The sequence below is a fragment of the Acinonyx jubatus genome, chromosome D4, assembly GCF_027475565.1.
Source record: "Acinonyx jubatus isolate Ajub_Pintada_27869175 chromosome D4, VMU_Ajub_asm_v1.0, whole genome shotgun sequence".
NCBI classification, from domain to species: Eukaryota; Metazoa; Chordata; class Mammalia; order Carnivora; family Felidae; genus Acinonyx; species Acinonyx jubatus.
In genome coordinates this window covers 34,099,848-34,124,920 of record NC_069391.1, presented here as the reverse complement: position 1 = coordinate 34,124,920, position 25,073 = coordinate 34,099,848, and the positions used below count along the sequence as shown (strand labels likewise).

At 44.1% G+C, this 25,073-nt stretch overlaps 1 protein-coding gene across 5 annotated transcripts in view; it reads left to right on the top strand.

Annotated features, from left to right (window-relative positions):
* The window catches only part of LOC106981241 (stimulated by retinoic acid gene 6 protein-like), a 64,579-nt gene extending 40,395 nt beyond the window's left edge, over positions 1–24,184 (top strand). For 4 of the 5 annotated variants that reach the window (XM_027039490.2, XM_053204914.1, XM_053204917.1 and 1 more), the window contains 12 exons: positions 308–436; positions 773–843; positions 2,257–2,368; positions 7,209–7,362; positions 14,059–14,134; positions 17,420–17,501; positions 17,836–17,884; positions 18,338–18,455; positions 19,415–19,534; positions 20,811–20,974; positions 21,945–22,091; positions 22,802–24,184. In XM_027039490.2, the coding sequence (XP_026895291.1) occupies positions 308–436; positions 773–843; positions 2,257–2,368; positions 7,209–7,362; positions 14,059–14,134; positions 17,420–17,501; positions 17,836–17,884; positions 18,338–18,455; positions 19,415–19,534; positions 20,811–20,974; positions 21,945–22,091; positions 22,802–22,950 (1,371 nt within the window). In that variant the 3' untranslated portion in view covers positions 22,951–24,184. Of the gene's footprint in view, positions 1–307; positions 437–772; positions 844–2,256; positions 2,369–7,208; positions 7,363–14,058; positions 14,135–17,419; positions 17,502–17,835; positions 17,885–18,337; positions 18,456–19,414; positions 19,535–20,810; positions 20,975–21,944; positions 22,092–22,775 lie in introns of all 5 variants that reach the window. The other variant, XM_053204915.1, reaches the window with a different exon arrangement.
* Positions 24,185–25,073: the final 889 nt, after the last annotated feature.

The window sequence follows — 25,073 nt, the reverse complement described above, 5'->3', positions numbered from 1 at the left end:
CATTAAGGAATCTACTCCTGAAATCATTCTTGCACCATATGCTAACTTGGATGTAAATTAAACAATAAATAAATTTTTAAAGAATGCGGGTGCTGGGATTCACACCCAGGGCTGCTGGACTCTAGGCCCACTGCTCAGGGGGGGTGTGGGGCTGGGGGAGCAGAACATCGATCACTGACCGCCAAGCCCTGGGAAGGTGGGCTTGGTGAGAGCGGGCCCGGCAGGCAGATTCCTGTCCTACAGCTTCCCGGGCAGCCTGGCCCTGCCCCGCCTAGAGCCCGGGCTCCATGCTCTGCTTCTGTTGCAGTTTTTGGGGAAGTACGAGACTGTCATGTTCTACTGGCCCTCACTGCTGTGCCTGGCCTTCCTGCTGGGCCGCTTCCTTCACATGTTTGTCAAGTCTCTGAGGGTCCACCTGGGCTGGGAGCTGCAGATGGTGAGTACTGAGTATGAGCACCGTGTGTGCACTGGCAGGTCTAGTCTTTACAGCAGCCGTGTGAGGCAGGTGCTATTTTTACTTCTCCCATTCTGCATGAGGAGACATGGACCGAGAAAGGTGAGTTGTGTCGCCTGAGGTCATGTCACCAGCCTGGAGCGGAGCCAGACCTGGAGCCAGAGAGTTTGTTTGTCGAGGCTCTCTCTTAACCACTGTGCTCAATCTAAAAGAGCAGCTTTACCCAGATTCCTGCCCTCTATGACGATAACCCGTCAAAGGGACTGAAACCCTAACAAGGATCTGTGAGCCCCAGCATACACCTCTGTTTTCTCACAGGAAGAAAAGCCTTTCCTGGAAGTTCACCAGGCGGAGCATGTCAAGCGGCTCCTGAGGAAGGCCCGCCTGCAGTAAGCCCCCGTGTGCTTCATTCCCCCCTCCCCGGCCCCCTCCCTCCTTCCTCCCTCCCCCCCCCACCCAGGTATTTGTGCCAGTGTTGATGAGCCCTGACAGTGCGGGAGACCCTGAGATGACTGGATGGGCACATTAGTCAGGACTCTTGTTTGCTGATGACAGAAACTCAGCTCAAACTAGATTAAAGAGAAAAAGCAAATGTGTGGCCTTTCATAATTAAAAACTCTAGAAGTGGTCGGTTCCGATGCAGACAGATCCAGTGGCTTCACTGATATCAGAACGAGGGCTTCCTGGTTTCCTCATTTTCTCTTAGCTCTGCTTTGATCTGTGTTAGACCCGTAGTTAGGTGGGCTTCCTCCCCGTGGTGGCCCTCAGAATCTCTAAGCTTGTACCCTCCTGGTTTAAGATCACAGGAAAGAGAAACTTTCTAATAATTCAAACCAAACTCCTATGAGTGGGTTTCATTGAGTCGCATCAGACCACATGCGTTCCCAGAACCAATTACTGTGGCTAGGTGATTAGAGTAAATGGATCGTTAAGCCTGTCATATGTTCATCTTTGGAACTAGGAAGTTGTTCAGCCTCGCTTAAGCTGTAGGACTGAGGGGAGGGAGCAGGTTCCCAGAGAAACAGTGCAGGGGCTGTTACCAATACCAGGGGACATAGCTCATGGCCAAGCAAAAGCAGTGACCAACCCTATCCCTGCCACTGCCACTGTGTACAAGGGGATAAGCCCCACAAATGGGATGTGTCTAATCCAGGGTTATACAGTGGCAAAGCTAGTACTTTGGTTAGAAGTACGTTGAGTTACATGTAGCAGAAAATGCAAAATAACAGTGGGACACACAAGAGGGAGATTTATTTCTTTCTCATATAAAAGAATTCTGGAGGCAGGTAGTTCATACTGACCCTGAACTGCCCACCACGGCAACTTACTGGTCATCTGTCTTTCTGCTCCAGCTCTTAGTAACTGTCATGATGAAGGCTGTCCATGGTCCAAGACGGATGCTGGGGTGGGCTCCAGCTTGGATCAGCCACCATGTCTGCGTTTCAGACAGCAGGCAGGAGAAAAGAAAGAGGGCAATGGGGTCCCTCCCAGCTGCGTGAATTATACCTCAGCACCCTCCCCCAAACTGCCACATCTGGTGACATCTGATTGGCCTGTGCTTAATCTTAGTCCCTCTAGCTGTAAGAGAGATCAGGAACCATAGCCCTTTAGTTTGGTGAATTGCTGTACTGAATAAAACTGAGTCTCTGTTCTTAAGAATAAGGGGAGAATGAAAACTGGAATCTACCAGGATGTTCTTTTTCTTCATTAAATTCTAAGATGAAGCAGAGGTTATTTTCAGAAGAATTGGGCATTTGTTTACCAACCACAGCCTCTCTTTTCTGTTATTTATTCATTCACAGGGAGACTAAAAAGTCCTGGTTCCAAACCAGGGTGTATGAGTGGGACCCCTGCTTTCAGTTCCCAAGCAGAATGATTGGAACCACTGTGTTGGCTTTCATATGCCTGTACCTTGTAAGTAGATCCAAGCAAACCCTTTCCTATTTTATAAGTGGGATGGGGTCAGGGCAGGGCTTATTCTTTAAAAGCTGGGTCAAAATTGAGTCTGTAAATAAAAGAAGTACATTTTTTTGACCACCATTTTTACTCCAAGGACACTTTTACCCACATGGTGAATGACTAATAAATATAATTGAATTATTTATGGAGACTTCCGATTGTCAGTTCCATGTAAAGAGCTTGCAAGATGCCAGTCCATCCTAACAAGTAAAAATCTGAACAAACTGAAACTCAACAGTTCTTAGATCCATAAGAGAAGTCATGGCACAAACCATTGTCCCTGAAATTGGAGACAGGTGGATCTAAAGAATTACAATGGAATGGAGCAAATCAAATCCAGCAATGTATAAAAAGAATTATACACCACAACTGAGTTGGATTTATCTCAGGTATGCAAACCTGGTACAATATTAAAAAAGCAATTAACGTAATCAATCACATCAACAGCCGAAAGAAGAAAAATCCCATGATCGTATCAAGAGATGCAGGAAAAACATTTAACAAAATTCAACACCAGTTCATGATAATTTTTTTCAATAACCTAGGCATACAGGGGAACTTTCTCAATCTGATAAAAAAATATGAACAAAAAATCTACAGCTAGCATCATACTTTATGGTCAGAAATTAGAAACTTTCCTACTAAACTCAGGAAAAAGGCAAGACTGTTTCCCCTCATCACTCAGCATTTACTTAGGAAATCCTAGCTAGGTAATAAGACAAGAAAAGCAAATAAAAGGTATACTGATAGGGAAAGAAGAAGTAAAAATGTCTTTGTTCACAGATGACATGATTGCGTATGTAGAAAATCCAAAAGAATCAGCAGAAAACTCCTGAAGGGGCGTCTGGCTGGTTCAGTTGATAGCGTGTGTGACTCTTAATCTCAAAGTTTTAAGTTCGAGGCCCATGTTGGGTGCAGAGATTACTTAAAAATAAAATCTTGAAAATAACCCAACTCCTGGAACTAATAAGCAGTTATAGCAAGTTTGCAAGGTACAAGGTTAACCTACAAAAGTCAATTGCTTTTCTATGTATTAGCATTGAACAGGAGGAATTTGAAATTAAAGAAACTATCATTTACAATAGCAACCCCCCAAAAGGAATACTTAAATGTAAATCTAATAAAATATGCACAAAGATCTATATGAGGAAAACTACAAACCTGTGTTAAAAGAAATCAAAGAAGAACTAAATACGTGGAGAGATATTCCATATGTGTGGATGGAAAGATTCAGTATTGTCAAGATATCAGTACTTCCCAACTTGATCTACATATATTGGGATTGATCTATATTGGAATTCAGTGCATCTCAATCAAAACTAGGGGGTTATTTTGTGGATACTGACAAACTGGTTCTAGAGTTTATAGGGAGAGCAAAAGACTCATAATAGCCAACAATATATTAAAGGAAAAGAAGAAAGTTGGAGGACTGACACTACTCGATTTCAACTTACTACAAAGCTACCCTAATCATGATGGTGTGATGTTGCCAATATAGACAAGTGAATCAATGGACAGGATAGAGAGCTAAGAAATAGACCAACATAAATAGAGTCAGCTTATCTTTGACAGAGGGGCAAAGGAAATACAATGGAGCAAATATTTTCTTTTTAACAAATGGTGCTGGAACAACTGGACATCCACATGCAAAAAAAAATGAGTCTAGACACAGACCTTCCTAAATATTAACTTAAAATGAATCACAGACCTAAATGTCAAATGCAAAACTATGAAATTCTAGAAGGTGAAATCAGAGAAAATTTAGATTAACTTGGGTTTGGTGATGACTTTTTATTTTTTTAATTAAATTAGTTATTGTTATTATTTGGCATTACCAATTATTTGAGACTGGTAGTGAATTTATGCATGAATGTATGTATGTATGTAGGTATGTATATATATTTATTTTAATTTCAGTGTGGGCAACATAGTGTTATATTATTTCAAGTATACAGTATAGTGATGGAACAATTCTATACATTACTCAGTGCTCATCATGAAAAGTGTACTCTTAATCTTCATCTGTTTCACCCATCCCCCTACCCACTTCCCCTCTGATAACCACTAGTTGGTTTTCTATAGTTAAGTGGTGAAGATTTTTTTAGATATGATACCAAAGACACGAACCATGAAGGAAAGATTGATAAGCTGGACTTCATTAAAATTAAAACGTTTTAATCTGCAAAAGACTCTGTCAAGAGAGTGAAAAGACAAGCCACACACTAGGAGAAAATATTTGCAAAAGACACATCTGAAACAGACTGTTACTCAAAGTATACAAAGAACTCTTAAAATTCAACAATGAGAAAACAAATAATCCGATTTAAAAATGAACCGAAGACCTTAATAGGCATCTCACAGAGAAGATATACAAATGGCAAATAAGCAAATGAAAACATGCTCTATAGTATAAGTCATCAGGAAAATGCACATTAAAACAACGATCAAAACAACTATTGTACGTTAAAATATTAGAATGGCCAAAATTCAGAATGCTGACAATACCAAATGCTGACAAGGGTGTGAACTGGCAGGAACTCTCATTCATTGCTGGTGGGAATACAAATGGTATTCTTACCATATGATCCAGCAGTCACCCTGCTTGGTATTTACCCACATGCACTGAAAACTTATGTGCACACAAAAACGTGCACATGGATGTTTATAGCAGCTTTACACATAATTGCCAAAATATAGAAGTGACCAAGAGCCCTTCAGTAGGTGAATGGATAAATAATCTTTAGTACATCCAGACAATGGGCTACAATTCAGCACTAAAATGAAATGAACTACCAAGCCATGAAAAGACCTGGAAGAAACTTAGATATATATTAATAAGTGAAAGATTCCTATTTGAAAAGATCACATGTTATATGATTCCAACTGTGTGACATTTTGAAAGGCAAAATTATGTACACAATAAAAGATCAGTGGGTTGCCAAGGATTGGGGAGAGGGAGGGATGAATAGGCAGAACACAGAGGATTTTAGAACAGTGAAAAGACTTTGTATGATACTATATGGTAGATACATGTCATTAGACATTTGTCCAAACCCACAGAATGTGCAACACCAAGAGCGAACCCTAACGTAAACTATGGACTTTGGGTGATCATCATGTTTTTTGGTATAGGTGCGTTATTTAAGTTTGCTTTATCAACAAAAAAATTTTTAATGTTGCCATAATTCTGACTTTCATATTTTATTAAGCACAGAGACAAACATTTCACGTGGTCAAAGTTATCTGAGGTAAAACGTCTGAGTCAAAAGGCGAGTCAAAATGGAGAGATAGAAGTGGAAGACCATATTGTCTTCTGGATGATACCTATATAAATTAATCCTGTGATTAAGTTAAAAAAAGTTTTTAATGTTTGTTTATTTTTGAGAGAGAGAGACAGAGCATGAACAGGGGAGGGGCAGAGAGAGAAGGAGACACAGAATCCGAAGCAGGCTCCAGGTTCTGCGCTGTCAGCACAGGGCCTGATGTGGAGCTTGAACCCACAAACCTTAAGATCATGACCTGAGCCGAAGTCAGACACTTAACTGACTGAGCCACCCAGGCGCCCCTCCTGTGATTAAGTTTTAAATGAATGTATGAGTTAGGTAATGCTGGAGTACCACATAAACCCCTAAATTTTAGTAACTTAACACTATAAATACGTTTGCCTATGTAACAATGTTGAGTAGGTGTTCAGGTTTGGGGGGCAACAGTCCTCCATGTGTTACTCTGTAACTGAGATTCTTCCATCATGTGCTTCATTATCCTGAGAACCTTTACCCTCTGCATCCAGTCAGCAGAAGGGGAAGGTGCATGGAGAAATGCATGTGGGAGGTTTTCAAAGTGCCCTTGTAGAATAGCACACATTCCTTCCACTCATCTTCCATGGGCAAGAAACTCGTCACATGGCCACATCCCTCAAGGGAGGCTGGGAAATGTAGTCCGGTTTTGTGCCCAAAGAAGGGGAGAATGGATTTTAACTGACAAGTGGAGTTCTCTGCAACGTGAGTAATTGACTTGGAATCATTGTGTTCCTTTAGTCTTTAGTGGTTATCTACTGTATGCCAAGCACCATGCTAAGACCTGGAAGAGAGAAGAGAGCTGATTCAGCAGAGTCTTGGCCTGGGAGAGACCCATGGTCTAAGAGAAGGGGATATGACGTGGTATGAAGTATGTGCCATGTAAAGAGAGACAAAGATGAGGTGAAAGTGCTCTGAAAGTTTAGGGCATTATTCGAGATTGAGAAGCTGCCTGAAGATGGTGGCATTTGAGCTGCACAAAGACAAACAAAATTTGGTTGATGAAGTAAAATGGCAGTAGGAACTGTAGAAGCTTTGGCATGGTGGTAGATGGTATAAAGGCATGATGACAGGATTATGGGAGTGAGAAAGTGTGGCGTGTATACAGCAAACAGTACTTTCTCCAACGTGGTTACCACCAAGATGCAAGAAGAAGAGTGGGGAGAGATATGGCTGGAATTGTCCCCAAGGTCACTTCTTATTCAAAGTTAGACATTCATTTCACTTTGAGGTAATTAATGTTTGAGGACTGACTTGAGCCATTGTAGGACTTAGTCTTATATGCTGTGGGGTGCAGAAAAGAGTTTGGGGTGGCTCCAAAGTTGTCTTCAGAGAAGTCACAATCCCACTCATCTTGGTATAGCCAGTGGTCAGAATCTATTTCATATGCATTTTGAACTTCAAAGAGTTTGACCTCAAAACCAAAGAGAGGTCCATATGTTATTTACATAGTAGGCTGGACTCAGGTGAGACTTTGAAATGTTTGCTCTTTGCACCAGTTCATTGTCATTGAGTTCTGCATGTTCATGTATGTGAGAGACGAGCTGGATGTGTTTGAAGGGGAGCTGGAGAACTACATCGCCTCCATGAACCAGACGGGGACCCTGACCCCTGTCATCCTGCAGGTGAAAGAGCTGATGAACGTCAGCAAAGGTAAAACCATCCCGCTCCCTTTGTTGGAAAAGTGTGGGAAACAGAGAAAAAGACTTACAACCGGCGGCGGGTGCACACCTGGAATAATGATCGCTGTAGTATTGCTACTACCTGCATGAGGTGACTGGTTTGGGAGGAAAAGTGGGTTACAACGGATCTATGCCTCCTTGGATGACTAGAAGGCCAGTGGGGTCAGGACCCAGGCCACTTTGTGAAAAACTCTTTGGGGCTGAGTTGAACATCCCTGAGAATTTTCTCATTTTAAATAGCCTATTTTGTTCTGGTGCCAGTGGGAACAACTAAAATCATCATATATTTTTCACTTTGGAAAAAAGAAAACAGCAAGCCTTGGCTTTTCTTTAGGATTACATGAAAAATGTATTTATGTCATCCAGCTTTAATTTCTGCTTAGTTCAGGCTGCTATACCAAATTACTGTAGACTGGGTAGCAGAGACAACACACACTTGTTCCCCCGTTCGGGGGTCTGGGAAGTTCAAGGTGCCAGAAGATCTGGTGTCTCATGAAGCCTTGCTTCCTGATTTCCAGATGGCCGTCTCTTTGCATCCTCAGATGCTGGAGACCAGGGAGAGGAAGCAGGCCCTCTCCTGTCTCTTATAAGGGCACTAATCCCAAAAGCCACATCTCTAAACACCATCATACTGAGGGTTAGGGCTTCAACATGTGAATCTGCCCATAGCAGCCACTTTACCTTAAAAAAGCAGCTTTCTTTGAAAACAGTCTAATTCTGCGCCCATTGCCCACAGAGGGAGGAGAGTTCTTCCCTCTTGCCTGCTGAGAAAGGCCCTGGATAAGATGTCAGGTAAACTCTGTGTCATCAGACAAGTTGGGTCCTCTCTCTTGCACCTTGGTTTCCTCATTTTTAAACTGGGGCTTGGAGGGGCGCCTGGGTGGCTCAGTTGGTTGAGCGTCCAACTTCGGCTCAGGTCATGATCTCACAGTCTGTGAGTTCGAGCCCTGTGTCGGGCCCTGTGCTGACAGCTCGGATCCTGGAGCCTGCTTCAGATTCTGTGTCTCCCCCCCTCTCTGCCCCTCCCCCACTTATGCTCTGCCTCTCTCACTTTCAAAAAAAATGAATAAATGTTAAAAAAAAATTTTAATGGGGCTTGGATAGGGGTGCTAAGGTTTCCAGAAGCCTTTGTGGCACTGACTTTTAGTGGCCATAAAATACAAAGTGCTCCTTAAGCCATGAAATAGGAGTTGCCAATGATATGTTTACTTAAGACTCGTAAACTAGTAGAAATAGATCTAGTGTGGATTATTTGAAGAAAATTCTCTTTCATACATGTGACATGGGAAGTTACCTTTTTTTTTTAATTCAAGTTGGTTAACATACAGTGTAGTCTTGGCCTCAGGAGTAGAACCCGGTGATTCATCTCTTACATATGACACTCAGTGCTCCTCCCAAAAAGTACCCTTCTTAATGCCCATTACCTATTTAATCCATCCGCCCACCTATCAACCCTCCAGCAACCCTCAGTTTGTTCTATTTAAGTCTCTTATGGTTTGCCTTCCTCTCTGTTTTTATCTTATTTTTCCTTCCCTTCCCCTGTGTTCATCTGTTGTGTTTCTTAAATACCACATATGAGTGAAATCATATCTGTTTTTCTCTGACTTATTTCGCTTAGCATAATACCCTTTAGTTCCATGCACATTGTTGCAAATGGCAAGATTTCATTCTTTTTTATTGCTGAGTAGTATTCCATTGTATGTATATGCGTATGTGTGTGTGTATATATATATATGTATATATATGTGTATATATATGTGTGTGTGTGTATATACACACACACACACACACATATATACACACACCACATCTTCTTAATCCATTCATCAGTCTATGGACACTTGGGCTCTTTCCATAATTTGGCTATTATTAGTAGTACCACTATAAACATTGGGGTGCATATGCCCCTTCAAATCTGCATTTTTGTATCCTTTGGATATATACCGAGTAGTGTAATTGCTGTGTCGTAAGGTAGTTGGAAAGTTACCTTTTATGTGAACACTGGGGCAGATACTGCTTCCTTATCACCACATTTTATTGTTGCCCTTGAACATCTGTATTCACCTTTAATGTTGATTTATGCTCTGCCTTATGAGTCCCTGAGTACAGCACTCAGCAAACATACTCTAATATTTAAATTCAGCAATACTAATTTTAAGTCATACTTTTTTTAAGTTTACATTTCCACCCCTCTTCTGGGCAAGTTTTTTTTTTATTTTAAAGATTTTATTTTTAAGTCATCTCTACACCCAGTGTGAAGCTTGAACTCACGACCCCGAGATGAGGAGTCTCACGCTCCGCTGACTGAGCCATCCAGGCACCCCTGAGCAAGTTTCTAATGCCAACTTCAGTTACTTGCTCTGGGTGAACTGTAGTAACGGTATCATCTCATTCATTCATGGTTTACCTGCTCTTTCATGGATTTGCTCACATGTTTAGATACTTTGAGAATCAAAATATAAAAATCACTCTGTCTTGATTTTTTCCAGCTTTAAAACAGCTGCCCTCTGGCCAGGAGAGACTTCAAGCTGAACATGCTTCATCTTTGGGAAGATAAAGGCATTAAATTAAAGGTGTGCAGTCATGTTCTTGCTGCTGGCTGGAGGGAGTCTGCACTCACTCTCCTTGTGGCCAGACTCCTCTAATCCTTTCCTTCAAGGATCTCTGCACCCCCCAGGGGTGACACTTGGTGGTTTACCAGCTTCCTTTGTATTGCTTGAGGTTTGGGATATAGCTGTTGTCTAATCCTAGTGATTTCTGGGACGGAGACATATTTGAAACTTGAAAGGAATGAAAATCAGTTTCTTTTCCTTCTTTTTAAGAGAACTTTTTGAAGATTCAGTTAACACACCATACAATTCATCCATTTAAAATACAATTCAGGGAAATCTAGGTGACTCAGTCGGTTAAGTGTCCAACTTCAGCTCAGGTCATCGTCTCACAGTTCTCGAGTTCGAGCACTGTGTCAGGCTCTGTGCTGACAGCTCAGAACCTGGAGCCTGCTTCAGATTCTGTGTCTCCCTCTCTCTCTGCCCCTCCCCTGCTCATGCTCTGTCTGTCTGTCTCTCTCTCTCTCAAAAATAAAATAAACATTAAAAAAATTTTTTTAAGGCACCTGGATGGCTCAGTCAGTTAAGCATCTGACTTTGGCTCAGGTCATGACCTTGCAGTCTGTGAATTCGGGACTCTGTGCTGACAGTTCAAGGTCTGGAGCCTGCTTCTCATTCTGTGTCTCTTCTCTCTCTGCCCCTCCCCCACTCACGCTCTGTCTCTCTTTCTCTCTCTCTCTCAAAAACAAAATAAACATTAAAAAAACAAAACGAAAAGAAAGTACAATTCAGTGGGTTTAGTATATTCTCAACCATCACCATTGCACAACCATCACCACATCAAATTTAGAATATTTCCATCACCTTAAAAAGAAATCATGACCATTTGTAATCACTCCCCATTTCCCTTTAACTCTCCCAGCCCTAGATTACCACTGTTTTCTGGCTCTGTGGATTTGGCTATTCTGGACTTCTTATATAAATGGAATCATATAATATGTGGTCTTTCTTCATTGATTTCTCTCACATAGCCAATGTTTATAAAATTTATCTATGTCATAGCATGTGTCCCAATTTCATTATTCTTTATTGCTGGACTTTAAAAATAATATTTAAGTTTATTTATTTATTTTGAGAAAGAGAGAGAGAGAGAGAGGAGGGCAGAGAGAGAGAGGGAAAGAATCCTAAGCAGGCTCTGTGCTGTCAGCCCAGAGCCTGATGTAGGGCTCTAACTCACGAATGGCAAGATCATAACCTGAGCCAAAATCAAGAGTCAGATGCTTAACTGACTGAGCCACCTAGGTGCCCCTATTCTTTATTGCTGAATTTTATTCTGTTGTATGAATATACCACATTGTACTTATTCATTCATTAGTTGATGGAAATTTGGGTTGTTTCAACTTTCTGGTTATCATGAGTAATATTGCTATGAACATTCATCTCCAAGTTTTTCATATATTTTTATATATCTTGGGTGTGTACCTAAGAGTGGAATTCTGGGTTATATGGTAACTATGTTTAACCTATCAAGGAATTGCCAGACTGTTTTCAAAAGCAGCTGCATCACTGTGTATTCCCACCACCATCAGGGGTCCAATTCCCTCCATATCTTCACCAACGCTTGTTGGTATGTGTCTTTCTTTTTAAGTTTTTATTTATTTTGAGAGAGAGAAAGAGTACAAGCAGGGGCGGGGCAGAGAGAGAGAGAGAGAGAGAGAGAGAGAGAATTCCAAGCAGGCTCCTCACTGTCAGCACAGAGTCCTATGCAGGGCTCAATTTCACAAACAGTGAAATCATGACCTGAGTCAAAATCAAGAGTTGGGTGCTTAACCGATTGAGCCATCCAGGCGCTAAGCTATATGTCTTTTTTATTACAGCCATCTAATAAGTCTGAAATGGCATCTTTTTGTGGTTTAGGTTTTCATTTCCCTGATAGCTAATGATATTGAGAATCCTCTCATGTATTTATTGGCCATTTGTACATCTTCTGTGAGTAATGTCCATGGAGATTTGTTGCCTACTTTTAATTTTTTTAATGTTTATTTATTTTTGAGAGAGACAGAAACAGAGAAAGACAGAGAGAGATAAAGGATGAGCATGGGAAGGGCAGAGAGAGAGAAGGCACAGAATTGGAAGTAGGCTGCAGGCTCTGAGCTGTCAGCACAGAACCTGACATGGGGCTCGAACTTGCAAACCATGAGATCTTGACCTGAGCCGAAGTTGAACACTCAATCAACTGAGCCATCCAGACACCCCCATTGCCTACTTTTAAATTGAATTATTTATTGATTATTGATCTGTAAGGGTCCTTTATATTATACATAAATCCCATAAGAGAGATACAATTTGAAAATATTTTTTCCCATTCTGCGAGTTGCTTTTTCACTTTCTTGATGGTGTCTTTTGAAACACAAATGTTTTTAACTTTGATGGAGTCCAACATATTCATTTTTCTTTTATCACTTGTATGTATCTAAGACAACATTACCTAACTTGAAGTCTACAAAGATTTATTCTCATATTTTCTTCTGAGACTTGTATAATTTTAGCTTTTACGTTTAAGCCTGTGATCTATTTTGAGTTAATTTTTGTCTATGCTGTGAGGTAAGGTTCTAGCTTCATTGTTTTGCATGTGAATATCAGTTGCCCCTGTGCCATTTGTTGAAAAGCATATTCTTTTCCCCCACTGAATTGCCTCTTCATCCTTCTTGAAAATGCATTGACAATGAAGGTTTACTTCTGGATTATCAGTTTATTACACTGATCTGTTTGTCTATCTGTATGGCAATACCACACTTCATTACTGTAGCTTTGTAGTGAGTTTGAAATCAAGAAGTGTGAGTCTCGAAATTTCCTTCTTCTTTTTCAAGATGGTATAGCCTATTCTGGGTCCCTTCATTTTTATACAAATTATAGGATTAGCTTATCAATTTTTGCAAAAATTTCATTGGAATTTTAACAGGGGTTGGGTTGAATCTTCAGACCAATTTAGGGAGCATTGCCATGTTACCAAAGAAGATCCAATACATGAAAGTGGTGTGTCTTTCCATTAATCTAAGTCTTCTTTAATTTCTTTCAACAGTCTTTTGTAGTTTTCAGTGTATGAGTTACATACTTCTGCTAAACTTATTCTTAAGTATTTTATCCTCTGATACTAGTGCAAATGCAGTTGTTTTCTTCATTTTCACATTGTGCATTGTTAGGGTACAGAAATACAATTGATTTTTATATATTTGTCTTGCGTCCTGAAGCCTTACTGAACTCATTTATTAATGGGTTTGAATATTTTTGGTTGTTTGTTTACTGCTTAGGATTCTTAAATATAAGAAAAAGTCACCGGTGAATAGAGATAGTTTTATTTCTTCCTTTGCAGTCTGGCTGCATTTTCTTGCCTAATTGCCTCAGCTAGACCCTCCAGTATAATGTAGATAGAATTGGCAAAAGTGGATGTTGATTTTCTTATTCCTGAACTTAGGGGGAAAGCAGTCAGTCTTTCGCTGTTAAGTATGATGTTAGCTGTGGGTTTTTTTGCAGATGCTTTTTATCAGGTTAAGGATAAAAGGGGTGTTGGATTTTTTAAAATGCTTTGATTGGACTTACTGAGAAACAGCTTGTCCAGAAGCTTTTATACCTTCAAATCATCTCTCTTTCCTGTTTCTCCATCCCTTTCTCATAAGCACACAGGATCACAATGAAAGCACATTAGATACAACCTATTAAAAACTGTGAGTAATGTCCGTGGAGATTCTCCACAGGATGGATGGGATGAAAGAACATTCAAGACCTCTTGATTCCAGTTATCCTTGTACATGGTTGCTCTTTACTAGAGGTGGCCAATCGAAATCAACTATCAATGGTTTTACAAGAATGGAAGGGAACTACGATGTGTATGCTCCCTAATTTTCTCTTCCCCGTACTCACTGTAGATGGAAAATATTAATACCCAAGGAGAGGCTTGTGCGGGAAGTAAAGGATATCAAGGGTGTGTGTGTCTGAAATAAACCAGAAATATAAACAAACTTTATTTACACAACCCTTTCTGTGTGAGCTTCCGCATTTTGAAAATACTGTTTCTGGTTCATCTTCTCAGGCCTCTCTTGTCTCTTTTTCTACTTCAGGAGTCTGGCTGGTGACCATCTTGCCTGCCTCCCTCACGTGTGTGAGCTATCTGTTCCACATACTGGCCTGTTACAGGTAAGAGGGCTCTGGGAGTCATTTGTGTGTCTTCAGCCAGTACTTTTCTAAAAATTCCGGAGCAGTGACAGCAGTACCCAAATTGGAACCAGGAAAGTGTACATGGTCCAGGAACAGCCTCATTGATCGGTAATAAAACAAAACCCAAAACGAAAACACTATTGATTTGAGCTTCTACCATAAGCTTGATATTGTGCTTAGAATCTTTTGATTTTCACTACAACCATGAGAGGTAGTTTCAGCTCTGTTTTTACAGCTGAGAAGGCTGAGACTCAACAAAATAACTCACCCAAGCCGTTAGCAGCTGGCCATGTCCTGAGAGGTCTTGTCACTTCTGCTACACTCAGCATCCCTATTGGGTGTCAGTCCTGCCCCGCTCTCCAGGACTAAACACACTGGGTTCCCAGCAGGTGCATCTGGCTCAAGGATACATCAAAGGAGATCGGGTCAAGGGCACCAGGTGCATCAGTCTCTAGAAGAGCAGAGCAGGAGGAGGGGATGGCCTTCAGTATGTAGTGAGCAGCACTCCACTGCAGACAGCAGTATCTGCCATCCCTCCTCTCTGTCTCTCAGTTCCTTCTTCCCTCCACCTCAGGCTGTAACTCATATGCAGTCACAGGAGGCCCAGGGCCAACTCCTACCCCTCCAAAGCATCCTGCCTTTACATCCTCCCCATCTGGCTGCACCAAGGGTGGGTCTCTGGCAGATTGCATCCTGGCACAAAGAGGCCCCAGCTCTCCATCACAGCCCTAGCTTGCTCCCTCTCTCTGCTTTCTTCTCCCCAGACCCCATGGGTGGGCTGGACACTGCTGCTCTCCCCTTCCCTGCCTGATACAAGGATATGTCTGCTCCTCCCTTCATTGACCTGCAAGTGCCTAGGAGATGATTAGTGAGACATTGGACCACAGCCAGTCACAGACACCTTTTAGAGCTGGCTGCACTGACATGGTAGAGGGCCCAGGGAAGAGATGGCTTCTGTGGTGGGGAGGCTTCTCTGGTGTCCAGGCTGGCCCCTTCTTCCCACACCTGTCACAGAGGAATGATGATCCCTGCCCTGTCTGCTTTACAGGACCATGGGGCAAAGGAAATAGTGGATAAAAAAGTCCTTCAAGTGGACAGCACTAGCACTGTACCAGTATTTTTATTTTTCTTAGAATTATTACAACCTATATACAGCCTCTTTTAAAAAACGTTATAAAAAATATTTAGTGTAAAGGAAGTCTGAAGTCATTCAGACTCAAGTTTGTTGCCCCAGAGCTAAACATTATTCATTTTCTGTATCCCCCCAGAAATTTCCTATGCACCATGCAAATATATCTGTGTGTTTGTATTCCTGATGGCATACTCTACTCCAGTGTTGCCGAGCCGAAACATAATAAAAACCACAGATGCAATTTTGAATTTTCTAATAGACATGAGTAAAAAGTAAAAAAGGAGATGAAAATAATTTAATAACATATTTTATTTAACCCAGCATAACCCCCAACCATCATTTCATTGTGTAATAAATATACAAACTATTAATGAGATATTTACATTCTTTATTTCATACTAAGTCTTGCCAATTTAGTGATTATAATGTTGCAAAACCTCCTGGAAAACGCTGGATATAGAATGTTAGGGGAAAAGTGGGACACAGATGTAAATGGGGGTTGTGAACATAACCACTGCCAACCTAATCTTCGTGCCGAAGACCAGGCCGAGACCAGCACGTGGGGAAAGCATGCAGAGGTTTGCTGGGGGGCTGGGCTTCTCCGTGTCCTTGATGTTGCTATAAGGTGGGTCTATCACTAAAAACAGTTTTCCATTTTTACCTATTTTGAAATATTATTACATGAGTAATACATACACGTCACAGAAAAAGTAATAGAGCAAATTGAAGAAAATAAAAGCCACACAGAGACTCAACTATCACATTCAGTCACCATTGAGATCTGGGAACTATATAATATTAAGATTTTTAAATCGTCAGGGAAATCATGTCAAGACCATGGTGAGGTATCACTTCACACCTGTTGGAATGGATAGTACCTAAAAGACAAGAAATAACAAGTGTTGGCGAGGATGTGGAAAAAAAGGAACTCTCATGCACTATTGGTAGGAATGGAAGTTGGTGCAGCCACTGTGGAAAACAGTATGAAGTTCTTCAAAAAAGTAAAAATAGAACTACATATGATCTAGCAACTCCATTTCTGGGTATTTATCTGAAGAAAACAAAAACAGTATTTAGAAAAGATATTTGCACCCACGTTTATTGCAACATTATTTTCAATATTCAAGATATAGAAACAACCTAAGTGTCCTTTGATGGATGAATGGACAAAGAAGATGTATCTCTCACACACACACACACACACACACACACACACACACACACACACACACTGGTATACTATTCAGCCAGAAAAATGAGTGCAATCTTGCCATTTGCAGTAACATGGTTGGAACTTGAAGGCATTATGCTTAGTGAAGTCAGAGAAAGACAAATGCTGTATGATCTCACTTATATGTGGAATCTGAAACAAAACAAAACAAAAACCCAAGCTATAGATACAAAGAACAGATTTGAGGTTTTCAGAGGTGGGGATAGGGGGTGGGTGTGGGTGAAGGGAATCAAAAGGTACAAGCTTCGGGTTATAAAATAAATGTCACGGGGAAGTACTCTACAGCATGATGACTATAGTTAACAGCACCATATTGCATATTTGATAGTCGCTAAGAGTAGATCTTAAAAGTTCTAATCACAAGAAAAAAACTTGTAACTATGTGAGGTGATGGATGTTAACTAGACTCCTGTGGTGACCATTTTTCAACGTGCACAAATATGGGATCATTATGTTGTACACCTGAAACTAATGGAGTGTTATATGTCAATTATATCTCAGTTTAAAATGTATTTTATTTTATTTTATTTTTGTATACTTTAAGAGAGAAAGCGCACACACACACACAAACTGGGGAGGAGCAGAGGGAGGGAAAGAATCTTGAACAGGCTCCACGTTCAGTGCAGAGCCTGACATAGGGCTCGATCCCAGAACCGTGGGATCATGACCTGAGCCAAACTCAAGAGTCGGACTCTCAACCAACTGAGCCACCCAGGTGCCCAAACGTATTTTAAAAATATTTTTAAGGCTAGTGAGAACTGTCCCATGAGCTGCGGTCAATACAAGGAAGCTGAGCTGGCTTCTATCTCCCTCTGCAGGCTTTTCTGTTGGCATCTGTTGAGCTCTAAGTACATAAGGAGCTGTGGTTATGAGCATCACTGATTCCCCACTTTTTCTCTAGAAAGCACATGAAGAGGCTGTGGGCAGGAAATAAACACTTTCTCCCTTTGAAGTTCCATCATCCTTCCTCGTCGAAGAGTGTCGTAAGTCTATGGAGGCCTGTCTCTGCTCTGAGACTAAGTGGCCAAGTCCTGCTCTCCTGCCTCTTAGACAGGGGCAGCATCTGGGGGGAGGGACAGCCCTGCACTGGGCATCCAGAGTCCTCAATTCTAGTATACTCTGCTGCTGGGTGACCCAGGATAGTCACTATCCCCATCTGGCCCTTGGTTTCTTCACCTGTAAAACAATGACAGTCATGGCATCTGCCCTGGTATGTTGGTGGGTGAACCTCAAATGAGGCAGAGATTCTGGACCCATATATTGGAGGTAATCAGTGTTTTCATCCCTATGAGACCCCTTTTCCTTTTTAAATCTCAGGTGGCCATTGCAAGGTACTCTGGCTGGCAAATAGCCTATATTCTGTGGGGTAAGTGTCATCATGTGACCCATTCCCTGGGCACCTATGGGGTCCTGGCTGTGGGGAGAGAGAAGAGAGGTGAGGAAGAAGGAGGTGGGGGGTAGGTATGGGTAAAGGGAATCACCCACCTTCCTTCAGGAAGGAGGGAGAATCCCACACTCACAAAGCTATCATTACTACCTGCCCAAAGCCCATGGGGCAGAAATGATAAAGGTGGTGGTGACTTAGAGGAGCAAGTGACTCTCCCAGGCAGGACACAAATGCTTTCTAGTGGAGTTGACATTTGAACTGCAGGGTGAGCCACAGGTGAGCGGGAGGAAAAGGGAGGTCGTGCCAGGCAGAAGAAGCTGCATAAGCAAAAATGCCAGGACCTTTGGTGGGAGGAAGATAGAGGGGCTCTGCAGGAAGTCATGACTGTGTTGCGAAGGGCCTTGAGTGACCGTGGGTTCCCTTGGTCCACAGGCTACCTCATCATCCACGTGGTACAGAGCCTGTGTGGCCTGATGATCATGTACAGCCTGGTGTTGCCTGTCGTCCACAACCAGGGCCTGGAGATGCTCCAAGGACTGGGCATCGGGACGTAAGTGCAGGGTGGGCTCTCTGTCATTGCCCAGGGCCTAGGCACTGGTGTAGCCTCGAAGCTGCTGTTGGGCTCTCACCCATTCCTGGACCGACACTCTCAGCTCAGACCCAAGGATGGGCCAAAATAGCAACTCATCACAATGGGAGCCTTACAGTTCATAAGACATTTCCATTCTCACTATTCAGTGGGGTGCTCACAGTTGAGTCTGGGTGGGGGGGCACACACATATCCATTGTATAGCTGGGAAGGTTAAAGTTCAGGGAGGTGACAAGGGAGTTCGGACATTATAGAGGGAATCTGAGTTCAGGTTTTAGATCAGCTGTGTGACCTTGGGTAAATTACTTCTCTGAGCCTCAGTTTATCCCATATGGAAGATAAGAGTGAAGGCTGACGTAACTGATAGTTCACTGTGCATCTTTTCTCTTAAGAACCCTTTAAAGGCTGGGCCTCACATTAACACCCATTTGTCAGACAAGGAAACAGAGGCACAGAAGGCTAAGTGATTTGTCCAAGGAGGGGAAGAGGCAGGGTTGGGAGCTAGCGATCTGAAGCCGAGGCCCCATTTAACTGCCACCCACACTGCTGCTCAGGCGATGCAAACACACGATGTGGCACTCTCCGGGGACCTCCCCGCTCTGAGCTCCTTGGTTCCACACTCCCCCAAAGCTATGTGGGAGGCTGGGCAGAGCCTGCCCGTCCACTTTCAGGACCTTCATGAGCGTTTTAAAAACTTCATGCTTTTCTTTGATTCCCATGCTGTTAAACACGCATCCCAGCTGCCACTCATGGACAAAGGGATATAATTAAATCCTGGAGTTCTAGTATGGAGCCAAACGACCTGACTGTGTGACTTTGAGAAAGTCACCTCCCCTTTGTGAGCCTCCGTTTTCTCAACGGACAGCGGGTGTGCATCAAGCACAGAGCAGGTGCCGCAACAGTCTCGCCCTATGTTTCAGCCTCACCATATCCATCGTCCTGGGTCTCATGATCCTGCAGGTATGGATCGCCACCAGCTTCTTCCTGCAGCCAAAGATGAGCACGGCTGACAAGCAGAAGCCCTTGGCTCTCAACAACAGGTGAGGGCAAAGAAGGAAATGGGGCTTGGGGGCCTTGGCTTCAGCAGTCTCTCCTTCCTTCCTCTTCACCCATGGCAGGTTCCTGGGGGGACAGTGCCCTCTCTGAGAGGGTGAGGGGCCGTGGCTCAGGAGTGGGCTCTGGAACCAAACCGCCTGGGTCCAAATCCTGGCTCCACCCCTTATGAACCGTGTGACCTTATGTGACCTTACTGAACACCTACGAACCTCAGTTTCGTCATTTTACAAATAATTGCACACTCCTCACAGAGGTATTCCGAGAATGAGATGTGTTAAAATATGAACTTAGAACAACAGTACCTGGCCCATGGTGATCCTTTGGAACTCATTCATTTGAAGCCATTCACTCGGGGAGGAAACAACAGGGGCACTGGAGATTAAAGAGATATTCCTACGTGACCTGCCTGCAGAAGCTCACGGTCCACAGGAGCCAGCAGACACAGTCATGTGGCCCCAGTACACTCCAGATGCTGTGAAAGGCTCAAAAGAGCAGCACAGGGAATGGAGAAAGAGAGACGGGGTGGTTCATTCAGCTGCAGGTGGGGAGTTTGAGCTGAGGTCGTAGGGTGGTGGGATTCCTATAGGTGGGAGAGCTGAGGAGAGGGCATGGCCAGCAGCCCTCACTGCACGGATGAAGGTAGGAAGCCATAAAAGGGCAAGATGTGTTGAGAGAACCATGAGAATCCAATATGGTGACCATGCAGTGGTCACCATAGGTGCTGAGGGGCAGGGAGGAGGCACAGTGATGATCCTGGGAAAGGCCGTTCTCAGAGATGGCCCAGAAATCCATCATGCAGAGTTTGGGCTTTATCCCATAGGCAACAGGAAACTACATGGTCAAGTGGTCACTTGAAAAGTTTCCCCTGGAGGACTTGGAACAGTTCCAGCTGGGGGCAGGTCACTGTTACAACAGACAGTGGGAAAGCCACAACCTCTGCTGTAACCACAAAGCCAGCTGTAGCCACATGAGATTCCTTGCCATACAGGAAACCTCAAAACCCAAGGATCCCATGAAACATCACAGTCTCCACTGACGTTTGTCCTGCACTGGGCTCAGCGCCTTCTATGTGGTGTCTGAGCCAGTGCCCACAGCAGTGCTGTGTGGTGGGGACAGTCAGCTCCCAGTTACAGCACAAGGTCACAGGGCTGGGAGATGGGAGCAGCAGGATTTGATCACAGGCATGGGGTGCTGAACCAGCCTGCTAGCCACTTCCTCATACTGAAAGGGTGCTGCCCGTCTGCCTGCTTCCGTTTGCAGGAAAGCCTTCCACAACTTCAACTACTTTCTGTTCTTCTACAACGTGCTCCTGGGCCTGGGCGCCTGCCTCTCCAGGCTGCTCATCAGCTGCATCCTGGGCACGTGGCTGATTGCCCGCATCGACAGGACCATCATGCAGAATGGCTATGAGGGTGCAGACATGGGTAAGTGGCCAGTCCCTGAGGCCACGCATTGAGTCAGGTGGAGGGGACTAGTCTTGTACCTTTGTGGTGCCTGCAGGCTGGGTACCAGAGGCCTGGACTTCACACTCTTTGCCTCAGAGCTCAGCTTCTCATGGAGGCTATAAAGCTGAGTAGCAAAAAACATTCAGGGGGCTCCAGGGTGGCTCAGTCAGTTAAGCGTCCAACTCTTGATTTCGGCTCAGGTCACGATCTCATGGTTCATAAGATCGAGCCCTGCATCGCTCCATGCTGACAGTGTGGGGCCTGCTTGGGATTCTCTCTCTACCCCTCTCCCTAGCTTGCTCTCTCTCTCTCTCTCTCTCTCTCTCTCAAAATAAATAAATAAACTTAAAAAAAAGAAAAAGAAAAACACATTCATCCTAATGGTCAGAAGAGAATTCAGGCAAGTAAATTGCTGCATATTTGACAGGCCTTCAAGATATCATGGAGAGCAGTAAGAAGTACTAGAAATTCCATCTGAACAGTCAGAATGTAAATATGAATGCACAGCTCTGAAAATTTTGAGAAAGAACACCTCTCAGAATGACTGGTGTGTCATTAGTTGGAAACCTAACTTAGTTAAGAAAATGGCCTGTTCAGTTGAAATAGTCTAAAATCAAGCCATTTCTGTAGAGCGAAAGTAGCTTTTGTCTTATTTCTGACCTGTGTCCAGTCATTCACTCATCCATTCATTGTAGGACTGACAGCCTCTCTGTATCAGCCACAGCTCTCCTTCTGCTTTGAGCTTCACATTTTCCATAACATGGTTGGATTAGAATGCTATCTTAAGAACCCTTCCTGCTCTTCCGACCTAGTTTTCTAGGTTCTCAGTGAGAACATGGGCACCATATAGGAACAAAGTGGCATTGCAGCCACATCATCAAGAGCACAAGCTCGGGCATCCTGGGACACAGGGCATACTGCATGGCCTGACTTGCCTTCTGGGTTTCAGGGTTCAGCGCCTGGATTGGCATGCTCTATGTGGATCATTATCATACCAACCCTGTGCTCGTCAGCTTTTGTAACATCCTGATCACAGGGCACAGGGAGCGGAGGCTGCAGCAGGCCATCAAATACTGGTGCCTAAATCAGTCAGCAGGTAAGGCTCTGTCTGAACCCATGCTGGGGTTGGACAATAGGGAACGAGTACCCTAAGGCTTCTCTGGGATCCCTGAGATGTTCCAGCTTCCCCTTTCCCTGCCCCCTTCCTCCATACTCCCTGCCCTGGGAGACCTTTGACCTGAGAGAACAGGAGGCTTAGTATTCAGCCAGCCTGGCCATGGGACCCCTGAGGTCTGGTGTCCTTGTCCTTCTAAGTGGGCTCCTCCCTTGTTCCCAGAAATGAGCTCTAGTTCCACTGTCTGAGTTCACTATTCCATTTGTTTGAGACCCCGCCCATATCCCAGGGTTCAGAACAGATGCTCTCCAAGATGGGGCTCAGTTTTGCTTACCACAAGTGCTTCTGGCCCCCAACATCTGCCTCCTCAAGGCTCTATAACCGTCTGCTCCACCCCTCCACCCCTACTACTCTGCTCTGCCTTCTGCTGGGAAGCCCACCAATTAGTCATGTTTTGTGGGCACCAGTCTGGATTAAGTTCATCACTGTTCCCAACTATATCCAGCTATATCCAACGGATATCCGGCTCTGGGACAAACTCATGTCCCTTCTGCCACCCTCATGTCCCCAGGGGTCCTGGTCCAGCTCCTTCTCCCACACCTCACACCTACCAGTCAGCTTCTCCAATAGCCTCTGAGAAGGACAGAGACAAGCCCTGTCCTCCAGGTCTGTCTGCTCTGATTCTCTCCCAGGTCCCCGAGTCTCAGCCAGGTCCAGGACACGGTGGCTTCTGCTGCAGACCCTGGTCAACAATCCCAAACTAGTCATGCTCAGAAAATCAAGACCAGGTCATAGCTCCCGGGAGTTTACCCAGATTCTTTTGATGGGCTCAGAGAGCTGACAGTGACCTCCGACCTTGCTATAAGGCCATTCCAGGATGACTGCTCCAGAGAGGACCCGGGCTACCCAGCTGCTGTCCCCTGCATTGTGACAGGATGCACAGTCACTGTCCACTGCATACAGCACCAGACACTTGTGGATGGCACCTGGGCTGAACCATGAAGTCTCAGCCCCAATAATTCACTCCCCTGGTAAAAAGATCAAGAACTAAAGAGAATTTCTGTTGAACAATCTTTTCTCAATGATTTCCACTATCCATGGTTAGGAGGCAGCCTTGGGGAGTTCCATATGGACAAACAGTTTGACCACAGGGCAGAACTTTGTGTCAATGAAGAATGTGGTAAAATGGCTATCTATACCAGGAGAGTTTAACTATTGGACACAGTTGTTCTCTGGGAGACAATATGGCCTTAATCCAATAGGATCCTCATTGCTCCCCCACTTTCCAGGCCTCCTGGTGGTGGGAGAGACCCAAGCCTCTAGTCTGGTAGTGTGAGCAGGCACACATTGGGCTCTTCCTACCATGGCCACTGGGATGAGGAACAGATCAGAACTGACCTGGGTCTTGGGCACAAAGAAGATATGCACATCTGACGAGGAGGGGATCCCCCAGGAAAGCTGCCTACCTGCGGAGGCAGAGATGGGGGTGTGCAGGCATTCTCCTTGGAGGACAACAGAGCAAAGGAGTGGGAGCAGGAGAGCCCCAGGCATGTTGGAGGAGGGGAGGCCTCTGGTGTTTGCAGTGCAGGGAATCAGGGGTGGGTTAGACCACCTAGGGAAGCTCAGACGCCAGGCTGGGAGGCCTGGACATTTCTCTGTGTGCAGAGGGCCCAGTCCTCACCCTGAGTCTTCATACCCTCGTGTAAGGTCTCTGATGGTTCAGGGCTTATACAAAGTGACCAAAGTCATGCAGCTTGTGCAAGTGCCAGGAGGACATACCAACAGGGTGAGGGAAGTCCCCATCCACCTCATGAGTCCCAGAGCCATTGAAGTTCAGCAATCACATTAAGCATCTACTGTAAACCTAGTCCTATTGCTAGACGTGTCTGCCAGACTCATCTCTTTTAATTTAACCTTTGCGACTAGACTTTGTCACTCTGCTTTCAGAAACTGAGAAAACTGTGACTGGCGTGTCGGGATCCCCACATGACCACTTCCAGCTGTGTAACACCAGCTAAACTCCTTTGCCTTTCTGTGCTGCTTTTTCCTTACGAATAAAAAGGGCAATACCTGGACACCTGGGTGGGTCAGTTGGTTGTGCGTCCAACCTGAGCGTCGGCTCAGGTCATGGTCCCAGGGTCATGGGATGGAGCCCTGCATCAGACTCTGCACTGAGCATGGAGCCTGCTTGGGATTCTCTCTCCCTCTCCCTTTGCCCCTCTCCCCTGCTCTCTCTCTCTCTCAAAAAAAACAAAAAAACAAAAAACAACAACAACAAAAAAAACAATACCTGCAACACCCAAAATTATTTTGAGGATAAAATGAGTTAATAACATGCAAACACTCCTAAGTTAGTGCCTGATACATCCTAAACTGAATAAATATCAGTTATTGTCATTTTCATTGTTTCACTTCGTGATGATGTGATTAATGTCTGTCCACCTCACTATGCTCTCAGCTGCATGAAGAAAGGAGCCTGTGATGGTCTCCCCTGAGGTAGTTGCCTTGCAAGTTAGTGCTGATTTTCCCCAGGATCTACACTCATCGGCCCTATTTGCTTCTAGACCTACTAGTAGACTTGGCCTCAGAAGGCATCTTGGCTAGCAAGGGAGAGTGTGGGGATCGTCCCGTGGCCACATATATGGACCCTATGCCTGGAAAGTCAGAAGTCATCCATGACCCATCAGGTCCCCACCAGGGAGGAGTGGCCACAATGTACCTGACAGGCTGGGGCCTCTAGGGAATGTATGTCTTTAAAAGAATTGTATAAAGAGGTACAGGAACGCTGGAAATCCTACTTTATAGGTAGCATAAATGTTGATGGAATGAGGCCCAGCTGTAGCCTTGAAAGGTGCCTCGCAAATCTTGCCCCTGGACACGAAGCAAGCAGGAAGAGTGTGGAGGTCACGGACAAGGATCCCAGGAGGATTCTCATGTAGGTAAAGAGGAAACACGGAGCCCCTA